At 60.9% G+C, this 19,037-nt stretch overlaps 1 protein-coding gene across 3 annotated transcripts in view; it reads right to left on the bottom strand.

The window, feature by feature from the left end:
• Positions 1–1,180: 1,180 nt before the first annotated feature.
• Positions 1,181–19,037, bottom strand: part of UCK2 (uridine-cytidine kinase 2) — a 49,919-nt gene continuing 32,062 nt past the window's right edge. Inside the window, exons 2-7 of one of the 3 annotated variants that reach the window (XM_036442378.2) lie at positions 11,061–11,220; positions 10,312–10,408; positions 9,647–9,789; positions 4,772–4,869; positions 2,582–2,630; positions 1,181–1,607 (exon numbers count right to left, since the gene is read on the bottom strand). In XM_036442378.2, the coding sequence (XP_036298271.1) occupies positions 1,468–1,607; positions 2,582–2,630; positions 4,772–4,869; positions 9,647–9,789; positions 10,312–10,408; positions 11,061–11,220 (687 nt within the window). In that variant the 3' untranslated portion in view covers positions 1,181–1,467. The remainder of the gene's footprint in view (positions 1,608–2,581; positions 2,631–4,771; positions 4,870–9,646; positions 9,790–10,311; positions 10,409–11,060; positions 11,221–19,037) is intronic. The other 2 variants (XM_036442379.2, XM_045582934.1) reach the window with 2 other exon arrangements.

Here is a 19,037-nt window from a genome sequence, read left to right as displayed (position 1 = left end):
GGCAGGACGGGAAGGGGGTGAACACTGATTCTGAAACCCCAGCACCTCCGCCCGGAGCCTCGGAGCCCGGACCCCCCCAGGCGGCCTCGGGGCCAGGAGCGCCCTCCGGGCCCGACATGTCTCCCCACCGGCTCAGGGCGGCAAAGCTCTGCTGGGGGTTTGAAACAGCAAAAGCGGTTAGAGTCAAATCGCATACAGAAAAGAGGGCTCAACATGAACGGTGCTCGAGGGGCAATGGCAGGGGTACCTGAAAGGCTCCAATGGGGAGGGGGGGGGGGCAAAACACCCCGGCAGGGCAGCCGCGGACGAGGGCAAGCTGAGGGTGGGCGACCGAGAACGGGGGGCTGTCTCTCGGGCAGCGACAGGCTGGGGCGCCGACTCTAACCAGACCTCCCCTTGTTCCCCCGCTTCCCGCACCCCCTCCAGCCAGACTCCAAGAACCTGCTTCTTCCAAAGCTGCTCATTTCACCAAGAGGAAGTCCCCGGGGAAGATGGGATTCTCCACCCCAAGCCTCTCATCCCAGGACTCCAGCTCAGGGCCTAAACACCGTGTCCCATCTCCCCTCACGCCCGGCGTGGCCGCCCTCGAAAGGCGGCCCCTCTGTGATGCCGCCGGCGATGTCGCTGCTGAAGGTGCGTGCCACCCCATCTCCCTGCAAACCCCACATCTCCGGGACAAAGCCGCCGGGCCCCGCCAGCCGGCCTTCTGCTACAAGTCTCTGAGCACCCGACTGCAGGGGACCGCGGTGCGGCCCTGGGAAGAGCCGGGAGCCTGGTCCCTGCCGGGGACGAGGGACAGGCAGCCCTGGCTTTGGAGACCGAGTCACGGGGAGGGAGGGAGTCGCCACGCCGCCCCCTGAGCAGCCAGGGGTGGGCGTTGGGTGGGCCGCTGGGATGACGCAAAGACGCGCTCTCTCCAGAGGGCCCCTTCCCTGAGTTTGATTTTTCAGGTGAGGTCTTGCCTAATTTCAACTCAAAAGAAAAAAAAAAGAAGTCTCTCATCAACACGTCAATAAGCTGCAGCTCCAGGCAGTGCACTGGGCGGGCCTCGGCGTGGGCCCCGAGCCCCCCCCCCCCCCCCCGGCTCCCCGTTCCCACCTCCCGAGTGCCAGCCGCCCGCCTGGACGCCAGGACCACCTGGCCTCAGGGCCCTCCTGCAAGACACTGAGCAGCAGACAGCTTTACAGCGTGTTGTACGTTTACACAAAAATAGATCCTTTTATGTACGTGTGTGTATTTGTAACCGGTACAGGTTGGCATGATTAGGCGTCACCAGTAGTAAGTAGTTGGCACAGTTCGTCGTGTAAGCTCAGGGTCAAGTTCCATTTCAAGATCAAAGGCGTTCCTTCCCCGTGTCGTTTCTTAAATAAGCAGAGTCCTAGGAAACCGTGTGCAGACGGCCACGCCCCGCCCCTGCCGCCGTCCGTCCGTCCGTCCGTCCGGGAGCGGGGCGGGTCCGGGCGCGGGTCAGTGCGGCCGGCTGCTGGACTCGGAGGCCTGCCTCTTGCGTGCGGGCGTGTAGCCGTTGAGATAGCCGTTGGTCTGCCGCTTGGACAGCCCTCCGTTGAGAATGTCCTGGATGTGCTGCACGATGAGGTTGATGGCCACTGGGGGGCGGAGACGGGCAGCTGTTAGGGATGTGCGCAGGAAGGAGGGAACAGCCCCCCCAGCCCCGGGCCAGACTGATGTGACCCCCGGAGGGTCCCACGGGAATGAGGGCCGTGCCCGGGGCACAGGGCAGCAGGAGAGCCATCAGCCCCACCCTGTCTGCGGTGCGAGGCCTGGCCTACATGGCACCATCAGGCTGTGGCCGTCCCAAGAAACCTCCTACCGCCCAGGGACCCTCGGGAGGCCTCTCACTCTCTTTTCTTACCATTGGAGGGGTGTCGAACTCAATCAGAGAAGGGGCCAAAATCTAAAATCCAGCCTAAATCGCGGGCCGAATGGTTTACTGAACAGTCATAAACTGTCATTGTGATGGAAACGCAGCGGAGTGCAGTGATGACAGCGCGGTGCGGGCCACATTGCAAGGCCTGGCGGGACGGATTTGGCCCGCGGGCCTTGTGTTTGACACATGTGATTAGAGCCCAACTATGCAAATGATTAGAGCCCAACTATGCAAATGATTAACTTCAAACACAGAAGCACCAAGTGCTTTCTGCGATGACACGCAAAGAACACGTCTTCCGGGCGCTGTCCCGGTCATGCCAACTCAGCCCCCCAACTGAGGGACCCAGACAAACCCGGATGGCGGGCCACCTACAACCGTCACTGTTGTGGGAAAGACAGGCCGAGGACAACAGGAGCCAGACAGCGAGAGTCCCAGCCAAAGAATTAAATGTTTTAAATGGAGAAAACCTGAAATCAATTATAAGAGAAGGAGAAGGCAAGGCTTCTCCACACCTTGACTCCGGCCAGGGAATAACGGTCCACGTGTGTGCCCACATTCACACGTGTGTAACCCAGGGCCGGTGCCCACAGCCGCTGGGCAGGGGGCGTTCCTTTCCGGGGTCCGCCCCCCTGCAGGGCCTCGTTTGGCCACCACGCCCGCCCCAAAGCAGGACACCCCAGGGGGACTCACCGAGATTGTCTACACCTCTGGGAATGATCACGTCCGCGTACTTCTTTGTCTGTGAAGAAGATATTTACAACGAACTCAGAGGGAGTCAGAGAGAAACCGGCCCCAGCCGCCCTGGGGGAACGTGTGGACTGGGCACCTTCTCTCCACCTAGCTCAGCTACCCGGTGGGGCTGATTTATTATAATTTAGATAAAGCGGGTAAAAAAACATTACTTGGCTGATTTATTATAATTTAGATAAAGTTTTTTACCCGCTTTATCTAAGTTATAATAAGTCAGCCCGACCGGGTGGGGTAGCTCAGTTGCTTTCGTATTCAATCTCTGGTCAGGGCACATATAAGAATCAACCAATGAATGCATAAATAAACGGAACAACCAATCATTCCAGCACCTCCCCTTCCTCTCTCTCTAAAATCAATCCGTTAATCCCAAACAATCAGCTCTTCCTCAAATTCACATTCGAACGTCCCACGTGGTTTCAGTTTACAACCTGCAGGGAGAACGTGGTCTTTGAAACCAAATCTGTAATTGCTTCTTCACCCCCAAGAGAAGTGTGAATGAGTGACACTCTGACTTCGGGGGAGCAGTCCCCCTGGAACTTCGCAGCCAGCGGCCTGAGGTGAACCCAGAAAAGGCCTCCGGATACAGGCCACCGGCCCTGTCACTGCACTTACTTTAAAAATATGTTTTTATTGGTTTCAGAGAGGAAGGGAGAGTAAAAAACATTAATAATGAGAGTCATTGATCGGTTGCCTCCTGCACGCCCCACACTGGGGAGGGAGCCCACAACCGGGGCCTGTGCCCCAACTGGGAATCAACCCGTGACCTCCTGGTTCACAGGTCAACACTCAACCCCTGAGCCACACTGGCTGGGCTACACTTTTTGTTAAAGGGCACAATTAGCACAAAACCCTTTTTTTATTTAACTTACTGAGATTCTGTGGCCCGTTTTCCAGGTTTAGGGTGAGACCACATAAACATGAGCATCTCTAGACTGGGACGATGAAAATACAACTCGGCCTGACCCAAGCAGACAATCGGTTCCGAGCTCCAGGCTCACCCAGGAGGGGCCCAATCAGCAGCTACAACCCAGGGGGTTTGTGCCAAATTCTGAGCTCACAACTAAGTCAGTCAGCCGGCAGAAAATGGCAGTTAACACTAATTCATGTCCAAGGGTAAATTTAGTTTGCTCTCCGATTACGTGAACAAGAGCAGAAGTCCTCAGACAGAGGGACGGACGGACGGATAGAATTTCATGGCCGCTCGGCCCTCTTCCCAGAAACCTAACCCTGAAAGCCAATCCTCAAGGTTACGCCTGCTGACTCAGAGCCGGCCTAACCCTGATCGGAAACAAAGTCAAGTCCGTCTGACGCAAGACCTACTCCTAGCGGACCGGGAGGAACAACGGCAGCGGAGAAGCTTGTCTCTCCAGGAAGCGAGCAGGACCTGGTCCTCACTCTGTGCCTCTCTCATCCTCCCCGCCTCCAACCACCAGCCCCCAGACCCCGGCCCCCACAGGTACCACCCGGACCAGGCCGTGCCCCACCCACGCCCTCCTCAGAGCTGCGTCACAAGCCCTTGGGGAGCTAGGCCAGGGCTTGGTCCGCCTGGCGGAGACACCCGAGTCCCCTTCCTCACGCAGGGCGCCCGGTCCTTGGTGGCATTCAGTCTTCCAAGAAGCCGAGGAGCCCTCTGCCCTGGCCTTCCTGCTCAGAAAGCCTCCTGGCTGCCAGGCTGCCGGGGCCGTGCCAGGGCGGGGACGCCCCCCAGCACGACTCCCTCCCCGATGGGGCAGGGCTGCAGTGATGGAGGCGGGTCAGAGGGGAAACCCTGCAGTGGTGTGCCCTCCCCCATTCCCCCTGCACACACTCCACCCAGCAGGGACCTTTCCCAGAGGCCCACGGCCGAGGCCGAGGCCGCCCAGAGCTGTGAGGCCCTTCAAGGAAGCACTCACACCAGCAGCCTGGCCACAAGACGCAGACCTTCCGGGGACCGAGCAGCAGGACCGAGGCCCCGACGAGGACCGACCAGAGGCCTGGGGTCAGATGCAAAGCGCCAAAGGCCGCCCTTCCCGGGCCTCCAGCGGGCGAGGCTCAGAGTGAGCTGCAGCCGGCACTGCCTCAGCCCACACCCCCCACGTCTGATTACACCTTACAACCCCCGTTCAACAAAACACACCGAACACAACTCACCGGCAAGCAGAACTCCTCGAAGGCGGGCTTGACGAAGGTGATGTACTGGGACAGGATCTGCTCCAGGTCCCGCCCCCTCTCGCTGATGTCTCTCAGCACTGGAAGAGAAGGGGAGCAGGTGGGAAATGGCGCCAGAGCCTCTGGATTGGCCACATGCTGGGGCCCGAGCTGTGACCTGAGCAGGTGAGTAGCAGCTTCGGAAGACAAGTCCCATGTCTACGCCTGCTGCAGTCAAATTTGGTGATGGGCTTGAGGCTCTGAGCCACAGCTGCACAGCTTGGTGGTTAGGAGAGGCTCCCTAACCAGTCCTCCCTAACCAGCCAGACTTGCCTGACGACCTGACTGTCCTCCCAGACCAGTCAAATGTTCAAGCAGCATTTGACCTAATAAACTGCAGAGTGAACAGCCAAAGAGCAGGCCATTCTGGGAGCTCACAATAGGAGGAACCCTGGCCTGCAAGGTGGTGGGCTTCCTGGCGGAGGGCACAATGCCCACCTGCCTCCTGCCCCACGCATCTGTGTGCCGTCAGCGACCCTCGGCTGCTGTGCCCGCTGGTCTCGCCGGGCTCACAGCCCCTCACATCCAGGCCCTGCAGAGTCGGCCTGTCCCACTCAGTCATGACCAGGTTTGCAAACAGACAACAACTTGGTGAGCCATGAGGAAACCACGGTGCAGGGAACAGTGGGTTAACGCTGGGAGGCAGCCCAGACTGACCCAAACTCACCGGGCCCATTGCCTCCTGGCAGGGTGATGCCGGGACATTCGAACACCTTTTAACTGACTCCTTTGTCCAAAATGGAGAGGGTCTGCCCGGCGAAGGGACTGAACAGGGGCTCTGCCACACAGCACGGGCCACCCAGGCCTGTTTCCCCAACTCGGCAGTGAGCTGAGAGGTGAGGTGTCACAGCCCCCGCGCTCCCCCGGCCCCCCCACCCCCCGCTCTGCCCTGGCCACGTGGCTCAGTTGTTTGGGGCTTCTTCCCGTGCACAAAGGGTCACAGGGCTGATCCCCAGTCAAGGCATATTCAGGAGGCAACTGATCTGTTTCTCACATGGATGCTTCTCTCTCTTCCTCTCCCTTCCTCTCGCTCTAAAGTCAACTGAAAAAATTAAAAACAAGCAAAAAAAAAAAAAAAAACAGCCTCTCCCTACAGAGGTTACTTTGATTCTTGGTGCACGAGCTGTGAAATCTTTCCTCAACCCCCACATGCACCGCTCCATCCCCAAACACGGGAGCACCCCCCCCCCAGCCAGCCCTCAGGGCACAGGCCCGGGTGTGGGGTGAAGCCGCTGTGAACGAACACAGGGAATGCTTGTGAGCGATTTCTGGAAAGTCACATCTGAACAATCCTGTTTGCACTCACCTACGCACATGGACACACATGATCAGGAGGGGCATGGGAGCAGGGGGGGGTGTCATGGCTGTGACCTAGGCTGGAGGGGACCAGTGTCCAGGACCACAGTCCAGAGCAGGTACCACTGCTAGCCCCACTTCCTCCAGCTCCTCCGAGGTAAGCCCAGGGAATAAGCGGTGAGTTGGCCCTTAACCTCCCTAACCAATCCTCCCTTACCAGTCCTCCCCAAACAGTCCTCCCCAAACAGTCCTCCCCAACCAATCCTTCCTAACCAATCCTCCCTAACCAGTCTACCAGTCCTTCCTTACCAATTCTCCCTAACCAGTCCTCTTACCATTCCTCCCTAACTAGTCCTCCTCAACCAATCCTCCCCAACCAGTCTACCAGTCTTCCCTTACCAGTCCTCCCCAACCAGTCTACCAGTCCTCCCTTACCAATCCTCCCTAACTAGTCCTCCCTAACTAGTCCTCCCTAACCGGCCAGACTTGCCTGATGACCTGACTGTCCCCCCTGACCAGAGAAGCTGTCCGGGAAATGGCCTGTCCCTCGGGCATTCCGGCAGGCTCTGCAGGTGGGACTCGGCCAAGACACACAGCAGCGGCCACCAGTCCTCCACGTCCCCAGATGAAGGCCAGCCAGAGAGGAAGCCGGAGCCTCAGGCCATCGGGGCTGGGACAAAGCCAACGCCACCTGGCAGCTTCCTCACAGCCTGGCACAAGCCCGAGCCGTTTCACAAGACGAGCTTTTCACACAGCTGACCACGTTCCTGGACAGGAGTCCGTCCTCGCCCTGCCCGTGTGCACACGCACACACACACACACACACACACACACACGCACATGTGCTCACATCCTCAGCCCAGGCCTGCAGACCTGAACCCCCCACACCTGACAGCCCTCCCGGCACCCGCTGGCGGGGGAACGGGCAGGGAACAGGCGGCCCCCTGCATCTGCTCCAGAGCCGGGAAGTCGCTCCCCCCACCTCCCCCCACCCCCCTTGGCTTCTGCTCTCAGCCGCTCCCGCCTCTGAATCTGCTCCCTTCCTGACGACGGTGATAGCCCTTCCTCATGGCTGTTATGGGGGGACACGCTGAGGGAGCTTCAGGACCCAGCGGGCACCGTGAACTGAGGGCAGTGGCCAGACCAACCCAGAGCGGAGCCTGCACAGCAGCTGGAGGTGGGGCGGGTGCAGTGCAGGAAGGGACAGCAGGATACCCACAGCACATGTATGCACACATACATAACACACACACACAAACACAAGAAAAGGCTGTGGTTTCCACCCCCGACGCTGGGCCACTGAACGTCTAAAGGCCCGTCCGCCTCGCCTCCCCTCCCGGTGCCTCTGGGCACAGTCTCTTTGGATGGGACGTGCCCTCCCTGTTGGGACGCAGAAAGTCGAGTGCCAAGTCCGGACAAGCTCTTGGTGCAAAGTGGGAACTCAAGGTCTCAAAGCCGGCTCCTGGCCGGCTCTGTGACCTGCACAGCTGTGCCAGGCCAGGCCAGGAGGGGGTGGATCAGGGCAGGACAGTGCACATCCACCCACATTCCCACCGAGGGCCCACCTAGGCCTTTCCAAAGCCACGTGCCCCTTCCACGCAGCCAACGCCGGACCATGATAAATACAATTCGGTGGCTGAGTCACTTCTCCTTCAGGGGCTCTCCCCAGTGGTGTTGGGGGTGGGACCGGCGCCCTCGGAAGACCTCTTTCCGGGATGCATGATCCAGAACAGATGCCCCGCCCACTCAGGAGTGACACACAGGAGAGCCAGGAGCTCACTCAGTCTGCAGGAATGTCCCGTGCCCGGCAGCTGCTCCTGACCGCCCCCTCCCGGGCTGCCCTGTGTCCCATGTGCACAGAGTGATCTGAGCAACAGCATGCCGAGAAGTCCCACAGTGCACCAGAAAGGGACTCGCCAGGGGGCGGCACGATGGCAGATCCTGCAGAGACCCAGCCCCTTCCCTGGGAGACAGGGAAGGTGGGGCTGAGAGCTAAGCCCTCAAAACCCCAGGGGCCGCCTGCCCGCTTCCCCCCAGAACGGCCAGGACAAGCGAGGGACTTCCTGTTCCATCTCCACCGCCCGCTCACTCTCTCGTCTGATCTCACCGCCTCCTGAGGCCAATCCCCACAGGAGGACGCCTCCCCCTGAGGCAAAGGGGCCTCAGACCCACACACGACACTGACTGTCGGATGTCCCGCGCTCACATCCCCTGCAGCTCCTCTGGGCCACAAGCAGCCCAGGAGGACCGGCCATCCGGCCATCGATGGAGCACGGGGTCTGAAGAGGTGAAAGCCGTTTGCCTGAGGTCACAGGGGAAACCAGGGCTCGGGTCCGTCCACACGGCTGTCCCTCCTCGTGCCTCCCGCTGCCTTCCTGTGTGCGGGCTACCGTGGCCCCGCAGCCACCCGGGGGTGGGGTGTGACTGAAGGACAAGCCAGGCCCGGAGGCAGGTGCACGCGGAAGTGTCAGGCTCGGGCGCAGCCGTCACTAAAGGCCACGACTCCCACCTGGCCAGTCTCAACCCTACAACCCAGAGGTCTCCCGATTACCCATAAAGAGATCCGCCAGCATCTCAGAACCGGCTGGAGCCCTGCTTTGTCCGTCAGAGCGCGCCCCAGCCCCCCGCCCCGGAGAGAAGTCACCTGCCGGAGTGTGGACCCGCTACCACTCGGGGGCAGGACCCTGGCTGGCTCCTCCAAAGGGGCCGGTGCAGCTCTGGCAATCAGACCTCAGAAATGAATCAGCTGCGAATGTCTCAACCGGGCACACTTCCCAGGCGCCGAGGGGGAGGCTCTGGCTGGCACTCGGCAGAACCAGCTGCCACTGGCTGCTCGGTGCCGAGGGGCTAGCGAGTCATTTCCTGTCTCCCAGGGCCTGAGTCAGCTTGCATTCCCTCCCCACGGCACTGCCTCCGCTGGCCCTCTCCTCTCACCCCAGCTGCCCCCGCCCCGCCCCCACCGTGACAGTGTGCCTGTCACCCTGATCAGTGACACAGCCCGCCAACAGCCCGTGCGTCTTCACGTGTGTGCGTGTGCCTGTGGGTGGCCCCAGGCCACCCCCCCACAGCCGAGCCCACCCCTCCTCCACACAGCCTCCCTCGCCCTCTGCCCGAGCCCCAGAGCTGCCTTTGGGCTCAGCTCCCAGACCATAGGCCACAGGCCACTCGGTAAGGCTCGCAGCGCAGACAACCGGCTTTGTCTGAAGCCGCTGGACAGTGCCTGGGCCGGGAGAGCTTTCTGGAAACCAAGGGGCCAGAGAAGCAGGCTGCGGGGGAGGCACCGGGTGCTGCCCCTGGGGTCCTGCCCAGCTGTCCGACCCTCAGCTCCGTCCCCACCGACAGAGGGGCCGTGGGAACCCACAGGAGCTGAGCCGCCAATCAGACGTTTCTCCGGAGAAACCGGATGCGAACCTCCTCGCTCGTGTCCGTGAGCTCACAGCCTTTCGCTGCGGTGACCCGTCCCCTCTGTGTCACCCAGCGTCGGGCGGCAGGCGCCGGGCCCGGCAGGAGCCGCGCACGCACCTCTGCGGGAGAGCCGGGTGTCCGCGTCCGTGTCCACGAACAGCTTCATCTGGAACAGGTCGCGCACCTCCTGGGAGTAGAAGGCCAGGATGCCTTCGAAGAGCACCACGTCGGCGGGGTAGACGGTCACCGTCTCCTCCTTCCTGCACGCACAGAGCGGGCGGCTGAGCGGCCGGCCCGAGGTGGAACCCCATGGACCAGCGCCAGAGCCTCGGTGGAGCCCGGGTCCTCCGCAGACTCAGCAGAGACCCACGAGGCCGGGGCAGGGGACAGGGCTCCCCTGACCGGCCTGCGCTCTCACTGGGGCAGAAACACCGCCGTGGGCGGCCAGGGGAGCGGACAGGAGCAGGGGGCTGCAGGGAGGTGCTCGGCCTGCATCCCTGAGGCTTCAGGGGCCTGGCTCTCGGTTTCCTCCAACAACGGCCGCTTCCCCAGGCCTGGAAGGAAGGAGGGAGGGCCCTGGGAGGGAGGGCCAGAAGACAGCTCCAGCGACTCCTCAGGGACCATCCCCTTCGGTGTCGGTAACGGACGTGTCCCAGCTGCTCCCAGACCCTGCTCATCAGGGCGCACAGGCTGCGGTCACTGCCCTCCCCGAGGGGGCCGGGGCACGGCGGGAGGACAGGGCCGGGCCCGGTGCAGAGGACACCCAGGCGCCACTCACTCACCGGGAATGGGAGACAAAGTCGTACACGGGAATCTGCACGGTTTTCCCCTCGGTGATCTCCTTGAGAGTCTTGAAGATGAGTTCATTGTCAAAGGCATCTGAAGGAGACCAGACGGTTAATGTCCTTCATCTCTAAGTGACTTCTCCTGCCCCGGGCACAGGCAGCCCTACAATCCCGAGAGCTCTGTGTCTCAGCACGAGGCTGAGCTCTGAGAAGGGGTGTTCCCCTGCGTGGCAGCCGGGGCATGCCAGCCCGGACAGCGCCCCGGGGCCAGGAACACCCAGGACGGGAGCGGCAGGCATCGGGCCACAGCTCCGATCCTTAGTACGCACCCCCACCCCCGCCGAAGGCGCAGCGAGCGAACCTGAACTTCGGGGACGCCAGCCCCAATGAAGTCGAACCCACAGGCTTTGTTTAAAATGGGCCAGAAAAACCAGGTGTTCAGGCAGGCACCCCAGACCCCCACCTTCCTCCTGCCAATCAGGGAGCTTACCCCCCCAGGCATGCCTGCGCAGTGCGGGTGCAGACAGTGCGGCAAGGACACAGGACAGCGGGCAGGTCTCACCCGGGCCTGGCTCACCCACACAGCCTCGCCCTCATCAGGACAGATGCCGCCAGAATTAGGGAGCCACGCATTGCCGGCTGGCAAGCGCCCCGAACCCCGCAGAGTGCCCAGCAGCCTCCGTCTCCAGCGGGAGGTCAGGCGGCTCCCGCCATCCCGGCGTCAGCACCTTCACTCCCCCACTCACCCGGGTGATCGAAGTTGAACTGGCCCTTGAGGGCCTTGGCCTTCTGCTCGGAGGTGAGGACGCGGTAGAAGCTGTCCTGGCTCAGGATGACCACCTGCCTGTGGTGGTAGTCCACCTCGTTCTGCCCCAGCAGCTGCACGATCTTCGCACACACGGAGGACTGGAGGGGAGAGAGCACAGTGAGGGCGCACGTCCGCTGCAGGCAGGGCTTCGGAGGAAGTCGGGGTCCAGTCGCAGTGGGGGGACAGGAGGGAAAGTCATTCCTGCCTCCCCTCCACACGGCTTCCCAGAGCCAATGGGAGCCTCCACCGGGCCTCTCCCCGGCGGCGCTCTGACGCAGGCACAAAGCGGGCAGCCCCGTGGGAAGCAGGCCCAGGGGGGCGGGCTGGCGGGCCAGACGCTCCCGGTCACAAAGGGGCCGATGGGCGCTCAGAGGACAGCGCCCATCCCCCATCCCCCATCTCTATAGCAACAGAGTCAGCACCCACAGCGCAGGCCCAGGCCGTGGCTGTGACCCTATCTCTGTAGTCCCTTCGGCTCCAGTCCACAGCCTCGGGCCCTGCACATCACAGGAAGCAGGGCGGCCTGCTCAGGCCCAGGGAACCGGTGACCTGGGGCTCAAACGGCACCAATATCCACAGCAACTTCGAGGAGCCAGCCCCAAACCAAGCCGAACCCACAGGCTTTGTATTTTAAAGCGGCCACAAAAACTGGCGGGGGGCAGCAGCACCCAGATTCTCACAGGCTTCTCCCCTGCTTCACGTCTGCATTTTCACAGGGGGGGGGGGGGGTGCGCACCCGGCTCCGCCCTGCCCCCCATGCCTCCCTCACTTTCCCTGTGTGCCCTCCTCAAAGGGATGAGATGGCGCTTCGAGGGTCCTGTTCCCTTAAGGGAAATAACTCATGAAGACTCCGGTTTCAGCGGGCAATTACGAGCTTACAGGATGCTAAAAAGGAGAGAGCAAGCAACTTCCAGGGTGGGCCAAGTAAGACTGAAAATAATTCCAGTCACAAGACAAACACCAGCTGGTCCCACTTACACGCGCTGTCTGGAGCAGTCCCGGCCAGAGGGGAAATGCCGAGCGAGGGTGCCCGGGCCCGGGATGGGGTAAGGGAGAGCTGTGTAACGGGTAGTTTCAGTTTTACGTGGTCAAGTTCGGGGGATCTGTTGCTTAACAACGAGAATGCACCTAATGCTGCTGAAATGCACACTGAACAAAGGAAACTTACAGTAAGCACTAGAGGCCCAGGGCACGAAAATTCATGCACGGGAGGGGAGGGTAGGGGAGGGGAGGGGAGGGGGTCCCTCAGCCCAGCCAGCGCCCTCTCACAGTCCGGGAGTCCTCAGGGGATGTCCCACTGACGGCTTAGGACCGCTCCTCTGTGGGAGGCACCCCCCCATCAGCCTGCTGCTGCCGCAGGGATGGGGAAGGAGACGGGGAGGGAGGGGATCAGAAACAGGGTGCTGCTCTGTCCTTCATTAGAGTCCATGTGTGGGACTTTTCAGTTTCATACGACTAAAGGCAGGCAGGTGATCTGTGTATCAAAAAGCTAAAAGAAAAAAAAAAATAGCGCGCGCACACACACCCCTGTTCAAGGCATCTGAAACCTAAATCTGGATGATGTTCAAAGAATCCAGCTGTGAGACGCCGGCAACTATGGGCCCAAAGGGGACTGAGCCGCCGGTGCCTGTGCCCAAACGTGCTGAGCAGCGGCTGGAGCCTTTCCGTACAGACTTCCCATCCGGGAACCCCCGGGCGGTCAGCGGGCTGTCCGAGGCCCACGCCTAGTTCCCAGCTGGACAGCTGTGGGTCCACACGGGTTCCCACGCTGCAGAGGAAGTGTTTCTCCAAAATGACGCTCTCCTAGGAGGTGGCTCTGACCGCCAGCACCGTCCACTGGCTCCAGAGTGCGTTCCGGGGCCTCAGCCTAAGACCCGCTGCCCGCCCCAAAGCGGCTGAATGAACAAAGCAAAGCACCAACAACGCAGGCGCGCCCCACAGCCGCTCGCTGACCCTCCCCTCCAGCCCCCGAGCTGCGGCCTGCCCGAGCCCGGCTGGACAGCGGGGAGCGTGGCTCAGCCCCGAGGGCTCAGGCCGCGCGTGTCCCTGCTGCTGCCGGCGCCTCAGAATCCCACCGAGTGGCCCGTCCCGCGCTGAGCACGCTGCTTCCGAGTCAGAGGGGAGAACGGCACAGCCCAGGCCTTAAAACAGCAGCTCCAGGCGCGGCGCGGACTCCCTCCCCGCGGCATGGGCGGCTGGCGCCGGTTCCGAGCGGGTGGGTAGGCACACCACACCGCCCGGCGCGAAGTGAGGAAGGCCAGGTGTTCCGGGCAGAAGACTCCCCGCCCTCCCGCCTCTGCCTCTGCCAATGGCTCTCCGACAGTGTCTCTTGTCCCATCGCTGTCATTAACAAACAGGCCACTGACTGCGTGGTGTCCAGCACGGCCCCAGGCACGACAGCACCAGCCATCGGCCCTGGGTGCCCAGGACGGAACAAAGCTCCAACCGCAGACTCGATTCCGTCAAACCACCTGACGGAGCAGCGATGGGAGGTGCCTCACACTGCTTCCTGGGAACATCCTGGCATCCAGTCTTGGGGTCCCGAATGGCCCCAGAAACCATGCATTGCTGAGTGCATTGCTGAGTGTGTGCTCCTAGCTACAATACAATACCACCCAGCCATACCCCACACACACACACACACATGTACACACACACACACATGCACACGCACACACAGATGAATGAATAGCCAATCAGCAGCTCCAGGCCAACCCCGTCACCTGCAGCTCCTGGAGCGCAGGGACCAGATAGGACCAGCTTTCCTCCCAGAGCCTGGCGGCTTTGGCACCCAGGGGCTCACTCCGACAGGAACTCCAGCAGCCCTCTTTGCTCTTCAGAGCTTCAAAACATGCAGTCTGCCCTCCTCATTCTTAGCCTCAGCCTTGATTCCATCCTAAAGTATGTGTCCGCTTGGGCAGCCCCAGCGAGCTGTGCACCCAGAGCTCAGTGCCCGCATTGTAGCGGGACAGGTGACCGCACGCCCGCGCTCCCTTGCAGTTCTCTGTGCCCGTGCTAGTTCCGGCCAATCAGATCAGCAGGCGTGTGACGTGGCAGCCTCCGGAATTTGCTTACAGGTGAAAGGCACCCTCTTGATTCTCCTTCCTGTTGGCTGGAATGGAGGCTTGATGGCCGGAGCCCAAGCAGCCCCCTCGCAGCATCAGTACCACATAACGAAGGGTAGTGAAGCAGCAAGATAGGGGAGCCCCAGACTCAAATGGTCCTAGAACTGAGAGGAATGAAGAATGAGACAAATGTTTAAATTCTGTTACTTGAGGGTTTCTGTCCCTTTGGACCGAAATGATTCTAAAACTGGCATCGACACCCACACAGCCAGTATACCTCACTGTAACACTCCCCTCAAAGCTTGGGGCAACCATCATCCCTGGGCCAACAGGCTGCCTTACTCTTCACAGAGGCCGCAACCACCGCACCAGCCAGCTCATTCCCGGTGAGCTCTAAAAGGTCGGGGTGAGGAGCAGCCGCCTGGACCAGTGGCCCCAGACTATGGGGCACCTCTCTGCCATCTGCCAGACCACATGTATCCACCGGACATTCAGAACACAGTAACTTCCTCCCACCTCGCAGCACCCTGCTGTGCTGCAGGCCAGGCTCCCCACAGAGGAAGCGGGAAATGCAGATATTGTCAAAAGAACGAGGTGACACTTCCCCCAACAGAAGCTCCTCCTCCCTGATCCCTGTGCCCTGTGCCAGTGCCACGTTAGGGGGTCCGGTGTAGACACCACCAGTGATCAGACTTCACGAGAAAAATGCTGGTCGATCCACAGTCAGTGACATACACAGGCTCCCAGGACTTCTCCGTGAGCTGCCAATCTCACCGAATCCAGTCCCAGGAGCAGAAGCTCACTTCCGGCTCCCACAGTTCCACGTTTGGCTCTGTCCCCTCAGTCACGGAGCTCACCGGGCCCGTCAGCTGAATGGCCGTGAGCAGCCGACACACAGAACCAGCAAACGGGGACTTCACACGCACCGTCTTCCATCTTCAGACCAGCTCAGGGAGGGGTTCTGGAGGTGCCCATTCTGTGCCTGGGGATTCTGGAGGTGTCCACTCTGTGCTTCGGGACATGGGCGCTGACAGGTAGATCAGGTCGCGTGACCTGCCCCACATCCCAGGCCAGATAGCTGCCGAGCGGCTCCAAATGCGTCACATTCTTAACCACACACCCGACTTGCCACGCTGCCTCTCTCCTCCTCCTGTGCCACGGGGAAGCCCAGGTGTTATAGACAGCGCCAACCACAGTCACAGGAGCTGCGGGTGCAGCGTGGGGCCCACAGAGCACGGCTGGCTGGCCTCTCCAGACGTTCACTCTGGTGGGCATTTCACCGGGGAGAGGGCAGGCACGAGGTCAATCTGACCCTCCAACGGTTCTTGGGTGGGAAATGGCCGCTGAGCCCAAGGGAACTGGGGACCCGTGAGCTGCTGGAGCAGAAAAGAGCAAGAAAACCTCGCCCTGGAGCCCACACACAGGTCCTGGCCGGCGGGGCAGCAAGTGGAGAGAAGCCCTTTCAGAGAGCCGGCTCGGCGTCCCTGTCCTCCAACACCGACCACTGACACCGACGCCGACGCAGGTTACAGACGAGGGGTCAGTGGGGAGGCCGAGGGCCGTGCGGCAGGGGCTGGAGGCAGAGTCCAAAGTGAAAATGCTGTAGTTCCTCTGTGTCATCTTAAACAACAAAAAGGCGTGCGGGGTGTGGTGGGGGGGGGGGTCCTCATTCCTTCTGGGAAGCCAAGCTCAAGGCTGCTCTGCAGCCTGACTAACAGCTGGCAGCTAGCCACGCCCCGCAGCACAGGCAGGATGCTCGTGCTGGAGGGGAGGGCTCACAACCGGGTTAAATCTGTCCGTGGAAAGGCTGAGGTCCGCCTCTGGCGCTGGTTCTGAGCCTCGTGCGGCATATGTGGGTGCTTCTCTGTGTGCCTCAGAGGACAGACTCGGAAGGCGCGCGCGCGCACACACACACGCGCACACACACACGCTCACACACGCACACGCTCTCTGACCGCACCGAGGCGATGGCGGCTGTGCAGCACTGGCTGCTGGGAGCCCTCTCACCGCCTGGTGGGTGCCTGAGGGGGTCTGTTTCCTTCCCCTCACCGGAGGGGCAGGGGCAGTGATGGCCGGGCCCAGAAAACGGAGTCCTTTGTCCCAGGCAGAGACCACGTGGCCGCGCACACCAAAAGCCACCCGCCTGCCCCAGCGCGCTCCCTGAGCAGGGACAGCGTGTCTCTCACAGGAAGGATGGCCACGGCCCACAGGCCTCCTGGGCGAGGGGCAGGAGGAAGAGACTTCCCTGTTCAAAGGGAGAGGATGAAGGGGAGCACGGGGCCGCTCGGCCTCCCACGCTGGCCACCACGGTGGCCACTGACTGTGGCCGGGCAGCTCAGCTGGGCTCGCTCGAACGTGGACTGTCACACTGTCTGTCCAGCAATCACTAACCACCCTGTGCGAGCCGGACACCCGACCACCTGGTTTATTTCCTCCCAGGTCTCCCCAGCACCGGGGCGGGAACCGAGAGCTGCCTGAGCACACACTCCCTCTGCTGCCCCTGAAAACGCAGTGCCCCCACCCTCCCAGCCTCTGCAGAGGGGCCGCACTCCTCCTTCAGCACTGTTCCCTCAAGCTGCTCCCTCCCCGCCACTCACCAGCACCCCTGAGCTCCAAACTCCGAGACAAAAATAAAATAAAGTAAAATAAGAGACCATCTTCCTCTAGAGCCATGGTCAGCAAACTGCGGCTCTCAAGCCACATGAGGCTCTTTGGCCCCTTGAGTGTGGCTCTTCCACAAAATACCACGGCCTGGGCGAGTCTATTTTGAAGAAGTGGCGTTAGAAGAAGTTTTAAGTATAAAAATCTGGCTTTCAAAAGACATTTCAATCATTGTCTTTTGATATTTGGTTCTGTTGACTAATGAGTTTGCCGACCACTGGTCTGGAAGGGCTGGCGAGTTCCGCACTGAATGTCCTCGTGTGAGGAGGGCCCAGCGCTGTCGGAGGCAGGACTTACAGAAACACTGTGTGTGTGCCGAGTGTCTTTGGTTAACTCGGGGAACGGAAGCAGCACCAGGAGGACAGGCCGAACTTCTGTTTTGGACCCACACAGATATGTGCAGCTGGTGGGACAAAATGCAAGTGCAACTCCAAGCGGGCAGGGGGGAGGGGAAAGAGGGAAGAAGGAGGGGGGAGGGAGGGGAGAGAGGAAGGGTGAGTGGTACTTTCCAGAAACGGCCATCCAGGGGCCAAGAAGTGAGCTTGAGCTAAACCTCCCACCTTCCAGAGAAATCAGCGCCAACAGAACACGGGCTGATGTAAACATAAAAACTACAAAACCTTTTAAGAAAGAGCATCGAAGGTCTCCAGGTTCGAGTTTGGCAAAGATTTCTGTAGCACCGACACCAAAAGTACATCCACCGGGAAGTGGAGACACTGCACGTCCTCAAAAGTACAACCCTGTGGGCGCTCTCCCGCGAGGAGGCGGGCACCACATGGGGAGACGGGCACCACACGGGGAGACGGGCACCACACGAGGACGCGGGCACCACACGGGGAGGCACGCACCACACGGGGAGACGGGCACCACACGGGGAGACGGGCACCACACGGGGAGGCGGGCACCACACGGGGAGGCGGGCACCACACGGGGAGGCGGGCACCACACGGGGAGGCGGGCACCACACGGGGAGACGGGCACCACACGGGGAGGCGGGCACCACACGGGGAGGCGGGCACCACACGGGGAGGCGGGCACCACACGGGGAGGCGGGCACCACACGGGGAGGAGGGCACCACACGGGGAGGCGGGCACCACACGGGGAGGCGGGCACCACACGGGGAGACGGGCACCACACGGGGAGGCGGGCACCACACGGGGAGGCGGGCACCACACGGGGAGGCGGGCACCACACGGGGAGGAGGGCACCACACGGGGGAGGCGGGCACCACACGGGGGAGGCGGGCACCACACAGGGAGGCGGGCACCACACGGGGAGGCGGGCACCACTCCGGGGAGGCGGGCACCACTCCGGGGAGGCGGGCATCACACCGTGGACCGCTGCTCCGAACTATGTGAGGAATTTCAGACTCGGCAGTAAAAAGACCAGCAGTGCGCAAGAATGAGAGCAACAGCCGAGAAGAGGCACCTCGCCCAGGGGACGGAGACGCAAACAAGCACATGGAGAGACATGAGCATCCGCAGTCCTCAGGGAAACGTACGTGAAAACAGAAGAAATGCGGTTGGAGCATCATCCCATGCACGAACGGGAGGCAACCCGTCTATGCTTCTCTCACATCAATGCTTCTCTCTCATCGCTCTCTCCCTTCCCCTCTTTAAAAATAAAAATAATAATAATAATAATAAACATATCCCCAGTGAGGATTAAAAACATGTTTATACAAGTACACAAAATTAAAGCCAGGACGATGAGGGGATAGAAGCGGGAGAAGACAGGGTGGCTGAGGGGACAGTGAGGGCTCCCGCGACGAGGAAGTGTCTGTTTTCACTTTATCGGGTCGTACCCTGGCTGGGTTTGGGGGAACTGAGTAAATGACACACAGGTTCGTTCCATTGTTTCTTACAATGGTCTGTGAACCTACAATTACCTCCAAAGATTTGTCTTTAAAAAAAGGTGGATGACCATCTGTAATTCTGACTTTTCTGAAATGCAGCCTCTCACACACCACTGCTAATGGATCGATATGGAGTGGATGTGTTTTGTTCATGGGACAGACATAAACTTGCGGGGGAGGAGGGTCGAATAACAGGCTGTCGTGGGTTAAACTGGCCCCCAAAAGAGGCCCACAAGCCCTAATCTCCAGAACCTCCGAATGGGGCCTTACTTTGAACAAAGGCCCGTGCAGATGTAGCTAAGGGAAAGGATCCTAGACGGAATCATCTCGATT

This window comes from Pipistrellus kuhlii, unplaced genomic scaffold (genome assembly GCF_014108245.1).
Source record: "Pipistrellus kuhlii isolate mPipKuh1 unplaced genomic scaffold, mPipKuh1.p scaffold_m20_p_18, whole genome shotgun sequence".
NCBI classification, from domain to species: Eukaryota; Metazoa; Chordata; class Mammalia; order Chiroptera; family Vespertilionidae; genus Pipistrellus; species Pipistrellus kuhlii.
This window is presented reverse-complemented; position numbering and strand designations above follow the sequence as displayed.